Here is a 20,544-nt window from a genome sequence, read left to right as displayed (position 1 = left end):
TTTTTTTATTTTATGTCTGTTGCCACTTTTTCTCAGCTCTCACCGGACCGATTTCTTTCAAAAATACGTCAAAAGATCACAAATCGTATCTAGTTGAAGACATTACCCTTAAAAATTGAAAAAAATTCCCTCGTTCCCCGCAAATGGGGGAAATATCCAAAAAAATTACAAATTTAAAAATCGCTAATTTTCGAAATTTTTTCACTTTTTTTTCTTAAAACTTCCATAACTTTTTGAAAAATCAACAAATCAACATAATTTTTTTATATACTAAAACCTTAGATATTTACCTTTCATTTGATATCATTTTTATTTGAAAATCTAATACTTATTCTGCTTACAGGGGGGATTTAAATTAGTAACTTTTTTACAAAAAAAAACTTTTTCAACTTAATTTTTGAAAATGTTCCGGAAATACTGTGTCCTTTAAACAATTAAAGCTTATTTTATGTAATATAAAATGAAAAAAAAAAATTTTCCCGACACTTTATCTTCTGCATGCAAACGGCTGCCGTAGTTAAAAATATGCTATTTTAACTTTTTTTTTTTTTTAATTAAACACTATCTACAGATTTGCATCGAAGCGTTTCTTATGATAGTGATTTTAATCACTGTCAGATTAAATCTATACTGGACCCAACTATGCAACGTCCCCACTATGCCACGACCCCACTGTGCTGGGTTTTTTTTTTTTATGTCTGTTGCCACTTTTTCTCAGCTCTCACTGGACCGATTTCTTTCAAAAATACGTCAAAAGATCACAAATCGTATCTAGTTGAAGACATTAACCTTAAAAATTGAAAAAAATGCCCTCGTTCCCCGCAAATGGGGGAAATATCCAAAAAAATTACAAATTTAAAAATCGCTAATTATCGAAATTTTTTCACTTTTTTTTCTTAAAACTTCTATAACTTTTTGAAAAATCAACAAATCAACATAATTTTTTTATATACTAAAACCTTAGATATTTACCTTTCATTTGATATCATTTTTATTTGAAAATCTAATACTTATTCTGCTTACAGGGGGGATTTAAATTAGTAACTTTTTTACAAAAAAAAACTTTTTCAACTTAATTTTTGAAAATGTTCCGGAAATACTGTGTCCTTTAAACAATTAAAGCTTATTTTATGTAATATAAAATGAAAAAAAAAAATTTTCCCGACACTTTATCTTCTGCATGCAAACGGCTGCCGTAGTTAAAAATATGCTATTTTAACTTTTTTTTTTTTTTTAATTAAACACTATCTACAGATTTGCATCGAAGCGTTTTTTATGATAGTGATTTTAATCACTGTCAGATATCATCTATACTGGACCCAACTATGCTACGACCCCACTGTGCCGCCACCCCACTGTGCTAGGTTTTTTATTCTGGTAAAAACAACAAAAAAGCAGTTTTTTATTTGTAAAACTAAAATATCAAAGAGATATAAAATTAATTATTTCATACCATATCAAATAATTATGCAATTTATCTACTTAGATATAAATCACACTTTAATTTCAAAGTTTCACTTTAGCTTTTCATAATATACATATTAATATAATCATTACAAAATAGATTTTCATTTTGCTTGAGAGGTATATTCATCTTCAAGTTCATTAACCATAATTAACAACTTAATCTTAGCTTCTTTAATGGCTTTTTTTGGTAACTTTTTCACGGTTAAAGCTAAACTTTTAAAAAAGAGATCCACATCATCATCCTCGTGTCTTTGATGATTTAAAACTATTTGATTTTGCTCCATTTTGATATTTTCTTTTGATCTATTGGCTGAAGCTACTGAAAGCTTATCTAATATATTCAATTTATGCTTATCGACCAAATTACTCAGGTGATTTTCATTAAACTGAGGAGAAACGTTTGATTTAGAAATGGAACATATTAGAGTATCAAATTCAGTTTCTTCTACTTTCTTAGTGTTTTCTTCCTCATTAGATGCAGAGCTAGAAAACAAATTATACCAGTTTTAATTAATTAATAAAAAATAAATAAAAATTACATACTTCAGTGTAATTTTTTTCAAAAATGACATACATTCCAATTTTTTTTTTTTTGGACTAGTTGACCCTATACTAAGTTTTCTTTTGTTGCAAATATGTGAACTTTTTATATTTTCACATATTTTTTGGCAATCGTCCACTATATTATAATAAAATGTTATTATTTTGATACTATATAATGTATAAGGTGCATATAAAAAAGAATAAATGAATGTTTTTTAATTTGATGATAGATTTCGAGTTCTGAAATTTTATTTTAACACGTGAAAAAAAAACATTTTCATGATAAGTGTTTGTTTTTCCAAATTTTTATCATAAGAGAGAATTATTAATTTTCTGTTTGATCATACACTTAAACTTGATTTTTATAAAAATGCCTCTTATATTATAATTTAATAAGCTTTTTATTATAAGGACTCTGTATTGTACTATTAAATTCTGGTTAAATTTTTTCGTAATTATTATTACGAAAAAATTTAGGGTATTAGAAGAACTCAAAATTAAAAGTATTATTCTTAAATAATAATATTCTAATCTTATAAAAGAAGAAAAAAATGTTTTTTATAAGTTAAGTATCTAGGGGGAGTTAAGAGCCAACTATTTATTGACCATGCAATGCCTGCATTGTTAATAAAAATAACCTATAAAAAAGATTATCAATTTTTGGTATTAGTCCATCTTTTAATAAAAATTCTAGGTATGCTACGGGTTTTTGTTATACTTTCGACAATTTCTAATATTTAATTATTAAAAAGTGGTTAAAAAGAATTTCCTTTTATGGGTTTTTAATTTTATTTAATTATTTAATTTTATAAAGCTCAACGTTTTTTAAAAATTTTAATTTAATATTGACAAATAAAATAATAAATTCAATTAAACAGTGTAAAAATATATATAGTAGGAACTCACCGGATTTTCCAATCGTGTTTTCGATATTTTCCGATAGTTCATTTTTGTATGTTATATCTTGGGTTGTGTTAATTAATGGATCATTTTTATGAACTTCTTTGATTAACTCATCCTCTTCCTCTAGAGTAAATTTTAATTCTATTGTACTAATTGTGGGTAATGATTCAACTGCATAGTTATCCGTCTGAAGTTCTCCATGGTCACAACTACTATATTCAATCATGCTGCCACCATTGCGTTCATTAAATCGGATATTTTCAATGGTATCACTTATTTTGTGTCTATTCAAATATTTGTTCTCAACATAATTTAAAAAACCATTATAATGAACTATAACGAGACCGTTTAACTTTTTACGTTTTTTTGCGTCATACTTAAACCATACTTGGCGTTTGAAATATGGGTTACTTCTACACTTATAAAATATTCTGTATAAAAGAGAATCACGGTTTTTGGTTGTTTTTGGAAATTTGGAGTGACCCTGATCACACCAACTGTATTCATCAAATTTCCATACATTGGGGTTATTTTCATTATTATACACATAAATTTGGCCTGGTTTAGGGTTGATGGGAGGTGTATATGAAACGTGTCCTCCCAATTGATCCAAAAATAATTCATGATATTTATGCCAATTAAAAGATTTTACTGAAAATGAGTGTAATTTTGCAGGAATTGTTTCCTTATCTAAATCCATGAGTTCATTTTCGTACTGTTTTTTAACGTCTGGTAAAATTGTTATTTTACATGTTTCATTAACGTCTGACGATGATTCTGATTTTATTGAGTAATTTAGATTTGTTTTATCGTCATATTCTTCATTTAAAAAAGACTCCTCATTTTTAATTGTTATTACTGAGTTGTTTAAAAAATTTGTTTGGTCTTGTACATCATCGATAAAATTTATACTTATCTGGCTGCGTTTAAGTGTGTAGTGAATCAAAGAATAACTTGCATTATGTTTCTCGCTTAACAGTGTGTACATTTTTTTGCATAAATTATTGGATGTGTAGTATCTACACATAAGTTTAGTGTTATTTTGAAGTGATAGTTTTCTTGTACCATTAGAAGTCCATAGAATTCCATCGAAAAGATTTGAATATATCTTTTCCATAATAAAAATATATACACTATTGTTCACTGGTTCGGGACGGTTAACTTTCATGTTTTCCATAAGGATAGTACTTTTAATTAAACGTAACGCATCTAACTTCTTAATAATTTCTCGGTCGTTTAGACGAAATATATCACCGACATTTATAACACAATTTTGGTCAGTCAGTAAATAATCTTTTATTAAAGAGCTCATTTTATTAAAATATATAGTTACCACAATCTTTTAAAGTTTTAGATTAATACCAAAAACTAATGGAAATCAATCGACAAAAGAAAAATTAAACAATAAAATATAACTGATTTTTTGAGAGCGTGTGTAGTTATGTGTCCGCTTTTGATTTGGAATAGACTGGATTGTGTATGATACGTGGATAACCTTGGAAAATGTACGCGATACGTTATTTCACATAGTACATATATGTACCTAGTAACATTTGTTAGAGATAAGATACGTTCAAACAAATATAAATCGTGGATACGATCGGTAAATAGTGTATACGCAGGAATAATAAAGGTAGGGATATGGAATAACACTGCAAACAACGGTTAGCATACGAAGAGGAATGAAATCGTCCAATCCGCATACAGAATGTTCACTGTAAGATATACAACTGGTGTGTTCTTATAGAACGGGAAATATTAAGCATTTTAGTGATGGAGTGAACATATTGGTAACACTGTAGTTAAATGTCTTTAGAATGGAAAAAATATATTGTCAATTCTTATGTAGTTAAGGCTGTTTTGTGTCACTAATCTTAAAAGTTTAAATGATTTTTCTAAATATATAATTAGATCATACTTAACAGTTACTGTGATACAAATAAAAAAATTCGTAAGATTTTTTTAAGTGTGCTACTTTTTTACAATTATAACATAATCCTCGGTAGTATAGTGGTAAGTATCCCCGCCTGTCACGCGGGAGACCGGGGTTCGATTCCCCGCCGTGGAGTAGCTTTTTTGCATATTTTGACAAATTTGTATTGAATTAATTCGATTTGATGTCTTAATTACTAAAATAATAATTATTTATAATTATTATCTATCAGACAAAAAATCAACATGTTTTCTATTGCAAAATATTGACTTCATTATATTTTATTTTAAATTCTGAACAAAAATATCTAATTTTAATAATTTTATTGAAAAACTGTTTATTAGATGTAAAATTTTGTAATATAATATTTTACAAATAATTTTTTTATATTGTTTAATCAATATTTGGAAATAATATTCTTTATAAACAAGTAATTTTTATTTGCGTAAAAATTAAAAATAAAGAAATTTATTAATTTAATGTAGGTCATAAGAAGTCAGGTTTTTTGGTACACTGTCAAAAATTGGTTATACTCCCTTTGTATACTTAGTTAAATGATTTGATTTTCAAAAAAGTATGTCGTTGGCAAGGTTAATGCCTAAAGTAATATCAATAAAAATTTTGCAATAATTCAATGACAATAAAAGGAAAGAGGATTAGAAGATAAACTCCTTATTGTCAAACATTTTTGTTATTTATAATTTATACTTTGGAAACTTTATATATAATTATTCAATTTAAAAGTTATTCAGCATAATTTATATAAAAAATAATAATCCTACAAATTTGATCATTTTTTAATTATATATATAAGCTAGTTAAATATGTATGTAGCCGTTTAAATAATATAATTGACTTCCTTACAAAAGTATAATAGATGAAATAAGAAAGTAATTAATATCTAATAATTCAGAAAAATATGAAAATATACCAAAAATGTTTTACTCAATACTATTATTATTTTAAGAGAAATTAAATGGTTAGTGTTTAAAAAAATCATATAGGCACTGCTGCGTAGCGGATATTATTTGAACTAATAGTTTATGATATTGTTTGAAGATAATGTTACCTTAATATTCTATTCATATTTTTTTTAAAACATAGTTTTATCATCAATTTAAAAGAGTTGGTGTTATTACAATCATAATACCTATAGTTCTTGCATGAGTGTTTGAATGAAAACTTAAAACTATTCATCGAACAGTTGCAGTTTTAAATGACTTTTAGAAAAACGTTAAAATGAAATATTATAAGACGTCACAATTATAGAGCCTATTAGCAACCTATAAGCACACGTTTGAAGATATTAGAGGTTCTAAATCCTCAAAGTCATTTATTCACATCCCTGTTATTATTATTATGTTTTGCTAATTCTGCGATTATTACAAAGCCAGAAACTCAATTATGGTCATAAATAAAAATTTTAGTCACCTCAAGATTTGATCTGAATACACACATATGTCTTTTCTCAATACTTTAAATTCAGTAATTTTTTAATTTATGTGAATTTTTTTGATAATCGTACCTTTATCGTGCTAAACATCATTTTACTTATAGTAACTCAAAATGAGTATATAATTTATGGAATTTTGTATGATAATTGAGTTACTATATATTTATTAAACAAAATAATATATTTTAGTTTTATTTTGGGGAATGAGTACAAGGGTTTTATCAGAATATGTAGGATATAGAAAAACAAAGTGATACGTGAACATTGATTAATATAATTATAATTTGATATGGAAATTGATGTAATTAATCATTACACTTTAAATGTAATAATCAAAAAAGCTACTTGTACCAATTATATAATCTTGTGTTGATTGTGAGTGGTGACAATAATTACCTCGAGAAGTATAGGAATCACAAGTGGGTTCTCTATTTTCTCAAGAGAGTCTTTATTTGTAAATGATAATAATTAACCAGCTCAGTCGAATTTTTAAGTGGGTTACCTGTATGGTCAAGAATAATAATTTTATATTATTTTAAATATTTTATATATAATTTTAAATATTATTATTTATTTGAAGCAAGACAATTTTCTAATTTAATTAAATATAAAATAAAATGGGTTACGAAATACAACCCGAAGGCTGTTTGACTATGTTAAATTTTAAAAATGTAAAAATAATTATAGTAAAATTTGTTTTAAAAGATAAGTATAATATTCTATTATATTAGAAAAAATAGACAAATCATGATTTTTATTATAAATAATAAAATAGCGGCGAATTGGAGAATATGAATAATTAACAAAAATTATTAGTCAATCTATTTTACAATAGAATTGTAAATTATAATTATTAAGAATTAGATCTGATTTGTTATTTATAAGGTACGTCTCTTATGAATGCATTATTAAATAATATCATTCGAGAATTAACCTTTTATATTAAATTGTTAATAATCTTAAGTATTTTCGTTTATAATCATTATAAAGTAGTTATATATTATGAATAGAATTTAATACAAAGAATATTCATTATTAAGTAATTATTGAAAGTTTTAATTTTTAATAATCTAAATTAAAATTGGTAATTTTTTTTATTTTGTAAAAACTCAAAGATACACTGATCACTATCATTTATGTTTGTAAAGTTTTAGTCAATTATCAATACATCGCTATTAAAATTTGGTTAGTAACACATATTTACTTATAGATAAAAATACCATTTTTTGTTCCTTGGAAAATATTTTTATTATAAATAAATAGCAAAATTTTTGCAATTAGCAAAATACTAACTTGTGCCTTTTTTCATAAAAAACATTCAAATTTTTGTATTACCGTAATTATTGTTTTTTATTTAATAACAATAGTTTAAGTGTTTTTAAATAAAAAAATTATATATACAGAATGATTTTTTTATCATAACCTACTCAATTACTTACAGAATAATAATAATTTAAAATTTTTTTTTATTATTATCTTTAGTTACACATTATTCTTGAATTATTAACTATGTAATACTTTTTAAGTTCATCCCTTATGCCTAGTAAGGGTGTCAACTTTGTTTTTTTAAATGGTAACACATATTTTTAATTTAATAAAATGTTTGAGTTTTTAATGCAATAGTAAATGGCATTTGAATTTTTAATGAAACTTAATTTGTTTATTAGATATAAACATTTCAAGTTTCAAATTTTTGAGTTAATATACAGGGTGGCCCACCACTCACTGACAACTTAAATAACTTTTGATCCAGTTAATATTTTCAGCTGATTTCTTTTTTAAATATTAGATAGACGTTAGGTCTATAGCTATATCTCAATAATTAATTTTTTTACATTTTATTAAAAATATTAATTATTTTTAAATTTTAAATAAATTGTAAAAAAAAAATCTAAGATAGCTATTTTGTAGAGTAGAATTTAAGAAAAATTTTAGTAAAAAAATATTTTATTAATATTCAGTAGTAAATATTCTGTAGCGTTTTGAAGTTTGTGAAAATTTGAATTTTCATGTACTATTTTACGGTATTAAACATTGAAATACGTATTGAGAAAAGGACAGAAGAAAACGCTATCTTTTCAATATACTTTTGAATGAGAGTGATAAGTAATAATTGCCTTATCTAATTTCTTATCATGGTATTTATGCCAAGTTTGTAATGTATACACACTATCATCATATGTATACACAGTAATCATGAAAAGATAGCGTTTTCTTCTGTCCTTTTCTCAATACGTATTTCAATGTTTAATACCGTAAAATAGTACATGAAAATTCAAATTTTCACAAACTTCAAAACGCTACAGAATATTTACTACTGAATATTAATAAGATATTTTTTTACTAAAATTTTTCTTAAATTCTACTCTACAAAATAGCTATCTTAGATTTTTTTTTTACAATTTATTTAAAATTTAAAAATAATTAATATTTTTAATAAAATGTAAAAAAATTAATTATTGAGATATAGCTATAGACCTAACGTATAACTATTATTTTAAAAAAAAATCAACTAAAAATATTAACTGGATCAAAAGTTATTTAAGTTGTCAGTGAGTGGTGGGCCACCCTGTATAGGTATAATACACAAGGGTATACAAATACAGGTAGCTAATTGGTTTTTTATGATATTGCTATCACAGTCACGGATTGTTTATTATCAATTATGACTATCAATAGATATACTTTTTGTATTGTCAGTTAGTGTATTTATAAACTCACAACAATGTACCTTACTATCATTGATAATAACAATGTTGTGTACCTGCTAATATCGATGTCATAAAAAACCAATTAGCTACCTGTATTTGTAATCCCTTGTGTATTATACCTATATATTAACTCAAAAATTTGAAACTTGAAATGTTTATATCTAATAAACAAATTAAATTTCATTAAAAATTCAAATACCATTTACTATTGCATTAAAAACTCAAACATTTTATTAAATTCAAAATATGTGTTCCCATTTAAAAAAACAAAGTTGACACCCTTACCAGGCATAAGGGATGAACTTAAAAAGTATTACATGGTTAATAATTCAAGAATAATGTGTAACTAAAGATAATAATAAAAATATGTTTAAATTATTATTATTCTGTAAGTAATTGAGTGGGTTATGATAAAAAAATCACTCTGTATATATATGATTGATTTATTTTGTAAGTATACCTTTTAAAAAACTTTTCATTTAATATCTGTTTATAGCCATTACTTTTATTTGTGAATTTGTGATTTTCGTTTTTTGTTCTTCTATTTGCATTATTATTTTGCGATATACTCTAATCATTTCACTATTGACCACAATAAAACGTCGTAAAAAAAAAAAAAAAATTATATTTTATTATTTTTGTGTATATATTTTTAGAATTTTGTTAATTTTTCATACAATATGGTATCTTATTACTTCATAAAAATAATATAATACAATAAAAATAAAATGAAATTTTTAAGTCACCCTAATAAGTAACTAAAAAAAAAAATGCAAAAAATTTCCTCTCCCCGGCGGGGAATCGAACCCCGGTCTCCCGCGTGACAGGCGGGGATACTTACCACTATACTACCGAGGATTACGTTAATCATGAAAATTTGTACAATATTTGAATTTCTTAAATAATATAAAATATTAATTTATACTAAAAATTTGTTAAAATAAAACTTTAATTATTATACAATATGAGTTTAAATTACTGTATAGAATTTTTATTTTAATTGAATATGCTTTTATTTATTATAGTCGGTTCTAGAAAATATAGTAAAATGAGCAATATTTTTTCGTTATACCCTTTTTTTATGGGGAAAAAATATTAGGTCCTCGTCATAGCATCTACTGAGTAAAATCTCAACAAGCTTTTTTTTGTTGTGATAGCACAATTAATAAAAAAAGAAAATACTATTTTATGAAATATATATATATATATATATATTTACTATCACTGGTCTTCCTAAAATGCACACCTGATAATTCCACCAGAGGATTTCAAATATTTAATAAATTCTCTTAAACATTTGCTGACTCTCAGTACTCATATTTTTTTTAGTTGAAGATAGTAATTCTGTAGTTAGTATAATTATTTTAACATCACAAGATAGTGTAAGCAACAAATTCAAAATAATTTTTTTTTCAAAATTAAAAAGTTTAAAATTAGATTGGTCTGAAAATTATTTTTCAATTTTAGGGTCACTCATAAACAAAGAAATTGATTTTAGTCATTTTAACTATAAATAAAAAGATGGGTTTAAAGGTCTATAATTAAGTAAAAAACACGTAATATAACATAATTATTATCTAATATATGTTATAAAAAAACACATAGCAACAACAACTTTATTAATTTTTAATATATTCTTAAAGCAAACAATATCTAGATTGATAATACATTTATATATACATACATACAGAGTGATTCATTAAGGGTAGGAAGACGCTCAATTTCTGGGTTGGATTTAACAGAGAATTGTTTTGATTGAAAAACTACAATAATATGTAGTTAAATCAATTTTTTTTCATCCTTTCAGAGATAAAAACCTTAATATTAATTATCTTAAATGAGAATCTCTATTTTTACTTGTTAGTTTAACAGAAAAATAAATACAAACATTTTTGTTCTAATAATTTGTATTTCCCCGATCAACCATTTGTCTGTTTCAGCGTGTTAAAATTAAGTATTTTTAAACCAAATTTTTGTTGTGATTTTACTGTTTTGTATACAGAAGTTATTGATAACTATTTATAGACGTATATTATTATATTACACATTGTTAAACGTCCAGTGCCGAAAATTTTTCTTGATAATTTCTATAAAAGTAATGTATGGCTCATTGAAACACATTGTTGTTTCCGGTATTAGAAAAACCAAATTAGTGATGATTTTCTATTTTGAATCCAAATCTTAAAATTTGAAAAACCAATAGTTGATAGGATAAAAAAAATTATAAGAATAAAATTGTCTGTACATTTTTTTCTATCAAATTTTTTTGATTATCTAATAATTATTTCCTTTGAAAATAAAATTTAATTAATGAAACCTTTTCTTCTTTTTCCTCGCCTTAATCCCAACTACTTGGGCTACCCTTATCCTAAACTTCCACTTGACACGATCTTTCTTATTATTTACGCACACATCAGCCGTCCTCATATCATATTCAATAACATCTCTCCATCCCTTATTTTGGTCTTGCTTCTACATTCATTTCAATAACTATACTTACAGCTTTATAATCGATTGAACAAAATATGCTTTTACTCTTACCGTTATTACTTAAAAAATACTCGATATTATAATTATTAAAAATCAATTAATTCTATTTATAAATGTTATTATTATTATTGTGCTTAGTGGTATTTTATTAAAAATACCATAGGATATACGTTTTATTAAAAACTTGAAAGGCTCAAATTGAAGATATTTCCGAATTTTTTTATTAGGTTTCTATTGTCTAAAGAGGAGTGTTAACAAATATACAGAAATAAGTACGTGTTAATTATACAAAATGAGGTTGGGTAGTAATTTTTTAATTTATTTAAAGGTATGCAAACGTATAATAGCGTAACGTGCATATTTGTAGTATTTTTACAGGCGTTCATCGTTTCCGCCAAACCAATAGTTTATACCTGTCTATAAAAAGAAGATTGAGAACCACTGGTTAAAATATTTGCCAAAATAACCTGATAATAATTATCTACTTTTCATTTAATCGAACTTTATACTGTTTTATTATTGTTATTAGATAGCAATGCATAGATTATTGCGAATTTTTGCATTCACATTTTAATGAACAATTTTTTAAGGCGCATCCTTCTAATAATATATTTTTAAAAATTTTAATAGCAAATATTTAGTCTTACAATTACATTAAAATATATATTTTCGATAATGCAGTCTCAAAAAGCGCATGGAATAAAATTGAAATCCGTTTCAAAAAAAACAAAATAGACAATTGATAAATTTAATAAAAATGAAATTAGCCGATTTGAATTTGTAAAATTAGTTTTCAACAACTATCGAAAAATTTATAGATCGTAGATCTATTTTTTATTAGATATTTTTTAAGCTTGATAGTCATTTGTTAGTGATGGGACAAAAAATTACTTTATTTTGCTCATTAATATTAATACCCCACGCAAAATCTTAAATACAAACCTGAACGTAACATTCAATAAATGCCAAACATTTGGGTATTGGCTTGTGGTGACCAATGGATTTAACTAAATGGTTCTCAATTTTTTTAATAGATAGACAGGTAGAAGATCTGTTTGGCGGAAACGATAATCTCCCATTTTTACACAGTATTCGTTAATTTTAAACATTGAAACTTAGTATATGCAGTATATTCTTTAAAATATTACTGGATTTGCCAATTTTAAGGCTTAAAACCAATTATTAACACATAATAATAGTTTTAATTATTGAAATGTAAATGATAGACTAAAATAATGAATCAAAACCCAAACATGTAACGTACTGAAAAATAAAGCAAAATTGATAATGTAGAACCACTTTAAATATGGTGCTATTAGTTTAGAATAATTTAAAACTTTAGCTTATCATTTTCGACTAGAAAAATAGTGATTTTATATATGTTAATAATATATATATATATATATGTTATTTAAAATATTTTCAGAAATCTTTAAGTGTTTAGTTTAGTGTGACGTTTCGAACTCATTGTCAACTCCATCTTCTGAGTGCTAGGTACAGGTCCATTTTCAAACATTACTGATAAAGTAGTGAACATGTAAAGAACTAATAAATTTTTTGTATTTTTATCAATACCCTTCTAGAATATATAGAATGATCAATTATAGACAAAACACATATTTTCTCAGAAACTATTGAATATTTTTAATTTTTGCAAAGGAAAATATTGTTTGATTCAAAAAAAAAACTGCAAGAATATGTAGTTAAATAATTTTTTTTTCATCTCTTCAGATATTAAAATATAAATTTTAATGTTCTTAAATAGGAACTCCTATTTTTGATTATAAATTTTTTTTTTAATAAAGCCATTATATATTTTCTTTATTCAATAAATCGTTTGCGTTTTAAAATTGTTTAGATTTGAATTGAAAATAGATATTCATCATTCATTTGATTTTTATAATATCGAAAGCAACAATAATCTGTTTCATTAGGCCATAAATTATTATCAGTATATATTTTTGTTGTTATACAAGACAAATATAATAACAATAATTGTCAATAAAAACTTGTATATGTGAGTTCATGAAAAAATGATGACTACTTTATGATAGTTAGCAATTTATCATTAGAAAATTTATCAAAAATTGTTAAACTTTTACAGACAATAAAATGAGAACGGTTCATAAAAAAAAAGTTACAAGAATATAATTTGTTGGAATTTTTTTCTCTCTAAAATTGGGGTTTCCATTAAAATTAATTAAAGTTTAGATTTTTACACTCAAGAGATGAATAAAAATAATATAACTACATATTATTGTAGTGCGATTTGAATGAAATAATTTTTTTCTTTACAAAAATATTAAATTTTCAATAATTTCTAAAAAATTGAGTGTCTTATCTTTAATTGATAACCCAAAAATAGAATTAAAAAGTTTAATGGTATCTTCGATTATGACTCTCGAGATACTAATAAAGCATATATCCTTTGATTTTTTGTATATAAACATTACCTAGCACAATAATAATAAAAGTTATACATAGAATTAATTGATTTTTTAATAGATATGATGTCTAGTATTTTTTAAGTTTATTTATTAACCACCAGGTGGAAGTGATTTTTTACCAGATGGCACTAATGCCACCCACTTCCTATATTAAAATATGAACTTAGCTATTATAGGTACTTGTTTAGAACATTCATAGGTAGTCTGTGTTTGGTTTTACTTATTAAAGGTTTAACTTGATAAAACAAATTTAACTTTACAGTGGTAATGTAAAAGACAAAAAAATTTTTTTTATACTACAAATTATTTAATTTTATACATTTTTTATGTAGCTGAAAAAGGTATTATGATACTATAGTTCAAATGCCACTTTTTTAATAAAATAATTTATTTTATAATAATGCATTTGTTAAGGAACATTAAATTTTTAGGGTCTATGTTGTAAACAAACAATTTTATTTTATTATTTCAGTATTATGCAGTACAAAAAAAAAAATCATATTATATTATTTAAATCAATTTTTTCATTTAATGTAAAATGTATAAAAATTATGTAGTGATGTATTTTATAAAAAAAATTATAGTATATTTTTTTTGCAGAAATTTTTAAAAGAAATTATGATGGAAGTAAACAAATATGAAAACTGGATTTTTAATATACGATTGGCAAAAATTCTTGGTTACTATTATATTCTTAATCCAAAAACCGAAAGAAGTCTTAAATATTTTTGTTTTATCGTGAAATTGGGTATTATTTATGTAGCAGTAATATCAACGTCTCTTTTTTTTGGACTGTACCACTGGAAAAATGACATAAATCAGTTTACATTACAGCTTGTCGTATTTCAAAATATAATCTTTGCTATCTACAGAATATGTATAATTATGAAGGATTCTGAAATTATTTGGGATATCTTACAAATAACTAATCTTGAATTCTTGTCTATTAAAAATTATAATAAGAATTTTTTGAACCTATGGCGAGACATATCAATAAAATTCACCTATTTAATTGCAATATTAACTTTTTATTTATTATTAACTTGGTCAGCCAGTGGATATATTTTTAATAATAGTTATGTAATTGCAAAAAATCATGATGGTTCATACAGCAATTATCATTTGAATGTTTATAATGTATATTTTTTAGTTTCAGCAGATACTTATAATACATATTTTCCAATTTTTCACATAATCGAAACTTTATATGCATTTATTTACTGTTTATTTATGTTAACATCAGATACAGTTTTAATATCAGTATGTTTATCAATAACAGGTCAATTAGAAGTAATTAATGATAGCTTTATAAATGTTGAAATGTCGTACAAAGAAAATATATTACGACAAAGTAACTATTTTAAAATCAATCAAATTTATATCAAATATTTAATTTAAATATACAGAGTGATCAAAATCTAGTAAGACACTTATTTTTTCAGAAACTATTGAGAATTTTAAATTTTTTTAAAGAGAAAAAATTTTTATTTTACTGTTAATACAGAAGTCATTACTTTTGTTTTCTATTGCATAAACCAAATTTTATTGATCAAGTTATGACAGGTACATTAGCTATAATAATCTACGACGCACTAAATGAGTGATAACAATAATAGATTCAAATCGGGTTTTCGGTGTATTATTAATAGCAAAGTCTATAGGTGTGTAAGACTTACAAATAAAAATGACTTCTGTATTTACAGTAAAATAACAATAGAAAATTGGACTAAAATTACTTAACTTTAACAAGCTGTAACGGACGAACGGTTAATCAAAAAAAAAAAAAGTTGAATTAACTAAGTTGTTTGTAAAATTATTTCTATCATATTGTAAAATTAAAAATAAGAGTTCCCATTTAAGAAAATTATAAATATTGGTTTTTATCTCTGAAGGGACGAAAATAATAATGATTTGATTACATATGAATATAGAGATTTTTGAATTTGATATTTTTTCTCTTTAAAAAAATTAAAAATTCTCAATAGTTTCTGAGAAAATAAGTGTCTTACTAGATTTTGATCACTCTGTATATATATATAAATTTAAGTTTTTTTTTATTAAAAACCTATATTTATTTATTATAAAGTTATTTTTAACAGGTATCTATGTTAATAAATTTCAAAAAAATGTTATATTTGACTTGAAAAATATTATTTACAATAGTCAAAATGTAATTCGGTAGGTTTGATGCATTTTTTAGTACTACTAATTTAAAGTCTTAGAGTAGTTTAAATAAAATATTTAAAAAAATAATATTATATCAACTTTTTTTTCCTTTTTCTTTTTTTTTTTATTCAAATAACTTTATAAAATTAACATCTATACAAAATATATGCACAACTGTAAATGGGTTAACAGTAGTGAAAAAATTACAATATGACTTGAATAGCATGCAGTAGGGGGGCACCCAATGGAGCTACCTACTTTGAATTTTGTTTTTTGATTTTTTGTTTTTCTATAGGAGGTCTCTACACCATTTTCTTTTTAATCTTATTGGTGGATTGTCGGGGATGTGCTTTGAATAGAGGTATTGAATATCAGGGTTTGGGTGAGAGTTAAATTTGTTATGAAGTTTTAGGTAAGCAGTTTTGGCGATATTGTTAACATAACTAATTTGAAGATCTGAATGGAGAGTTTTATTAGGGACGTACCAAGGGGAATTGGTGAGTGTTCGTAGGCAAATAGATTGAAAGGATTGGATTTTTTGGATGTTGAATGGAGCGGCACAGCCCCAGGTTTGGATACCATAAAACCATAGTGGAAAGAGAAGAGTTTTATAAATGAGTGTTTTTAGCTTAAGATTAAGTTTGGAACGTAAGAGAGAGCGAAGTAGATGGAGTCGGGTGTTTAATTGTTTTCTTTTTTCAGTTATATGGTCTTTCCAAGTTAGTCGTTTGTCAAAAATGAGGCCTAAGTATTTTACTTTATTATTTTGGGGGAGTAAAGTGTTGTAGAGTTTGACTGGTGGACAGATGTCTGGTCGAAAAGAAAAGGTGATGTGGTTTGATTTGGTTGTATTTACTTTAATTTTCTATTCGGTAAACCATTTTTCTAAAAGATTGAGGTGGTGTTGGAGTTTGAAATTTGTTATTAAGGGATCAGCGTCTGATGATGATATGCTTGTATCGTTAGCAAAAGTACTTAAGATTATGAAGGTAGATGTAGGTATATCAGCTGTGTATATTAAGTATAAAAGGGGGGATAGGTCACTGCCTTGGGAAACTCGTTTATAGTGAAATGGTTAGAAAGTGAGTTGTTTATATTTACTTGGAAAGAACGTTGGTCTAGGTAAGATTTTAATATTAAGTAATATGGTGTTGGGAAGTTTGATTTTAGCTTGTGGAGTAACCCTTCGTGCCATACCTTATCGAAAGCTTGGGCTATGTCTAAAAAGACATCTGAATAGTATTTTTTTTGTTCAAGAGATGAGGATATAGCATTGGTGATACGATGGAGTGGGTGTATTGTAGAGTGATTTGCACGGAATCCGAATTGAGAGTGGGGGATGATATTTTTTATTTCTGAAATATTTTGAAGACGTTTTAATAGAAGTTTTTCAAATAGTTTTCCCAAGGTAGAGAGGAGGCTGATTGGACGATAAGAAGAAGTTAAATTTTTCGGTTTACCTGGTTTCGGCACTACTATGATTGTTGATAGTTTCCAAAGTGGGGGGAAATGAGAAAGTCTGAGCATGGCATTGAAGATATGGACTATGTTTAGGATAGATTTGCTGGTTAGTTGTTTTAAGATGTTATTTGTTATAAGGTCGTGACCTGGAGTTTTACTGTTCTTTAGTTTGCCAATTGCACATTTGACTTCATTTAGAGAAAAGTGTTTGGGGGGCAATGTCATGGGTAGGGGCTGTCTAGTGATTTGTTGATTTTGTTTATATGGTTAGCAGAGGGATTTATGTTGTTGGGTTTAAATACTTCATATAGGTATTCAGAAAATGAATTAGATTTGTCTATGTCAGATACTGCTAATTGGTTGATGTTTAGTTTTATTGGCGGTATTAGTTCTTTATGTTTTAATATACTTTTTGTTTTACGCCAGAGAGAGCAGTTAGATGTTTGGAGTTTGGTGATATTATTTTCGTAGCGTTCTGTGTTGATTTTGTAAAATTCTTTTTTTAGTTTGTTTGAAATAATGTTGAGTGCATTTTTGTCAGCAGGGTGACGAGTTGATTGCCATCTCGCTCTGGCTCTCCTTTTTTTTGCTAGCATTTCTTTTAGAACTATTAGGATGTTGTTGAATTTGTTAGGATATTTAGAGGGGGATGAAGAAACAGTTACTGAGTCTTGAACATTGGAAGTTAATTGGATTACAGCATTGTCAATGTCATGTTTGGTTTTTAGAGGAATATTAAGGCTAGTTTTGCTGTCTAGGACGAATTTAAATTTTNCCTGTCTAGGACGAATTAAAATTTTTTCTAGGATATTGAGACATTTATGAAGCTTGGTTTGTTGTTGAGAAGGGGGGTTGAGTTCAAAAAGTAATACAGCTGTGTGGTCAGAACAAAGTTCGTTTATATTTGAAATAGAATAGTGAATGGTTGGAGAAAATTTAGTTATAAAAAAATCAAGTATGTCAGGGTTTCTGTTTTGGTGNTAAAATCAAGTTAATATTAGTTATGTAATATATAATTATAAAATATAATATAGATTTTGTTACTTACAGTCTTTATAACAATTTCAATTGGTATATACAAATAATTTATTTACAATTGTTGTTTAAAGTATTAAGTATATTTTTGTGTTCAATTGTGCGTCGTGGTAATCTTCGTTGGTTTGTTATATGCAAGTATAAGTAGTTTAATAATTACGTCTTTTCGTATATTAAGTCGTACTATCTTTTTTATAATTTGTATTTTGATAATATTATTACTATCAACATACGCTTTAAAACATTAGCTAGTTTCTTCTTCCACTTGTTAGAGACTAACCTCTAGTGGCTTACTTTAGAATTTAACCCCGAGTATTTTTTCTAATATGTCTTCTCCTGGTGCAACCAATGCAACTTCAAAAAAAGTTGCTGTCCGTTCTGGTGTTAGTACGAGATCTTCAAGTACTATTTCTAATGAAGATTAAATGCAAATTATTTTGTTCTTCAAAGTCCTCGCCTCCAATAAAGCACTTTCTGACTCGCAATCTTTGCAGTTCAATACACTTAAAGCAGAAATATTAAAAGTTTCTGAGCAAGTGAGTGAACTCAAAGCAGAGAATATAATACTCAAAAGAGATGTTGGTTCACTTAAGGCAAAAATTAGTAGTCTTGAAGAGAACAATTCGTCTGCTAACCCATCCACAATCACTAGCCAGGTTTTGCAAGAACTATTTGAACGAGATCGCTGTTCTTCCAATGTGATTGCTTATGGTGTATTAGAGTCTACCTCTTTAACTGATTCTGAGAGAGTTCTACATGATGAATTCATGATTAAAAATATTTTGTTGCCGGTTAGAAATTACCTTCCAACGAATTTTAATTTGAACCGGATTGGGAAACCACGTCCAGATATTACCCGCCCACTTAAGCTAATATATACTAACAAAGAGGAAGCACAATTTTTGCTGTACCATACAACCAGGTTAAGCGGTCAGGTACTCAATTCCAAAATGGTTTTAATATTGTCAAGGATAAAACCAAATTTGAACGACAACTATTACGTGCTTGTCACAATGATCTGTTGTCTCGTACAGCTCAAGATGAAACAAATCTACGTATATATTATGAAAATGGTGTTCTATCTGTGGTCAAATCAATTCCAAAATACCGGGTCCGTGAAAACATAGCAATCGACAACCAGATATTCAGCAAATTTCTCAACTTTCATAGTTCAGCCATGTACACTAGGTTTGCATGAGCATGTATATTTTTATAATAAATGCCAAGTCCACTCTTAGTACTTTTATATTAGATTTCTACAATTTTAAAATTAATAAGTCTTGTCCTCGTGATTTATCTACAATTAGCTATACTACGTCGAATGATAATGTTCCGTTTGGTTTTTACCAAAACTGTCGTGATCTTAGGACTAAATTTTTTACTCTTAAGTGTAATCTTGCCAGCTTTAATTATGTATTTCTTGTTTTAACAGAAACTTGGCTTAATTCTGATTTATTTGATTCTGAATTATGTTTGGATAATTATAATATTCACCGATGTGATAGAAGTATTTTAATGAGTAATTGTACTCGAGGTGGTGGTGTCCTTATTGCTGTGCATAAAGATTTTCATTCACAAATTGTTTCTATCTCTAATTTAAGTATTGAACAAATTTATGTTAGTTTTAATTATAATAATGACAATTTTATAGTTGGTGGTGTATATTTTCCTCTTAACTCTCCTATTCAATCCTATGATACTTATTCTNTCTCTCATATTCAATCCTATGATACTTATTCTAGCACAATTAAAAATCTAATTTGTTGTTATAGCACCCATAGTTTTATTCTATATGGTGACTTTAACTTACCTAATATTAATTGGTCTAACGATAATTTAGGTATTTTCTATTCAATGGCTACCGAAAACAGCCTATTCCTGAGACTTTTACTTTCTTAAAGCTTTAATCAAGTTAATAATGTTTTTAACGTTTAC

The 20,544-nt window shown here is 25.8% G+C and overlaps 2 protein-coding genes and 2 non-coding genes across 6 annotated transcripts in view; 2 read left to right on the top strand and 2 right to left on the bottom strand.

Moving 5' to 3' along the window:
- Nucleotides 1-1,482: 1,482 nt before the first annotated feature.
- On the bottom strand, nucleotides 1,483-4,594 carry LOC126896371 (uncharacterized). The gene is made up of 3 exons (XM_050669087.1): nucleotides 2,917-4,594; nucleotides 2,011-2,146; nucleotides 1,483-1,950 (listed from the first exon to the last, which is right to left on the bottom strand). Exons 1-3 carry the CDS (start codon nucleotides 4,223-4,225, stop codon nucleotides 1,569-1,571), a joined length of 1,827 nt encoding a protein of 608 aa, XP_050525044.1. The 5' UTR covers nucleotides 4,226-4,594; the 3' UTR covers nucleotides 1,483-1,568.
- A 199-nt stretch (nucleotides 4,595-4,793) lies between these two features.
- The window catches only part of LOC126896379 (uncharacterized), a 33,469-nt gene continuing 17,718 nt past the window's right edge, over nucleotides 4,794-20,544 (top strand). The window contains exons 1-3 of one of the 3 annotated variants that reach the window (XM_050669100.1): nucleotides 4,794-4,864; nucleotides 14,548-15,298; nucleotides 16,047-16,125. In XM_050669100.1, coding sequence (XP_050525057.1) covers nucleotides 14,566-15,298; nucleotides 16,047-16,125 — 812 coding nt within the window. In that variant the 5' untranslated portion in view covers nucleotides 4,794-4,864; nucleotides 14,548-14,565. Of the gene's footprint in view, nucleotides 4,865-14,142; nucleotides 14,289-14,547; nucleotides 15,299-16,046; nucleotides 16,126-20,544 lie in introns of those variants that run through there. The other 2 variants (XM_050669102.1, XM_050669101.1) reach the window with 2 other exon arrangements.
- Trnad-guc (transfer RNA aspartic acid (anticodon GUC)) lies at nucleotides 4,910-4,981 on the top strand. Its single transcript has one exon. It is a non-coding gene; the product is annotated as a tRNA-Asp (tRNA).
- On the bottom strand, nucleotides 9,797-9,868 carry Trnad-guc (transfer RNA aspartic acid (anticodon GUC)). Its single transcript has one exon. It is a non-coding gene; the product is annotated as a tRNA-Asp (tRNA).

The sequence above is a fragment of the Daktulosphaira vitifoliae genome, unplaced genomic scaffold (genome assembly GCF_025091365.1).
Source record: "Daktulosphaira vitifoliae isolate Bord-2020 unplaced genomic scaffold, ASM2509136v1 Scaffold_1, whole genome shotgun sequence".
Taxonomy (NCBI): domain Eukaryota; kingdom Metazoa; phylum Arthropoda; class Insecta; order Hemiptera; family Phylloxeridae; genus Daktulosphaira; species Daktulosphaira vitifoliae.
Note: the sequence above shows the minus strand (reverse complement) of the source record. Positions and strands in the feature narration are given on the sequence as shown.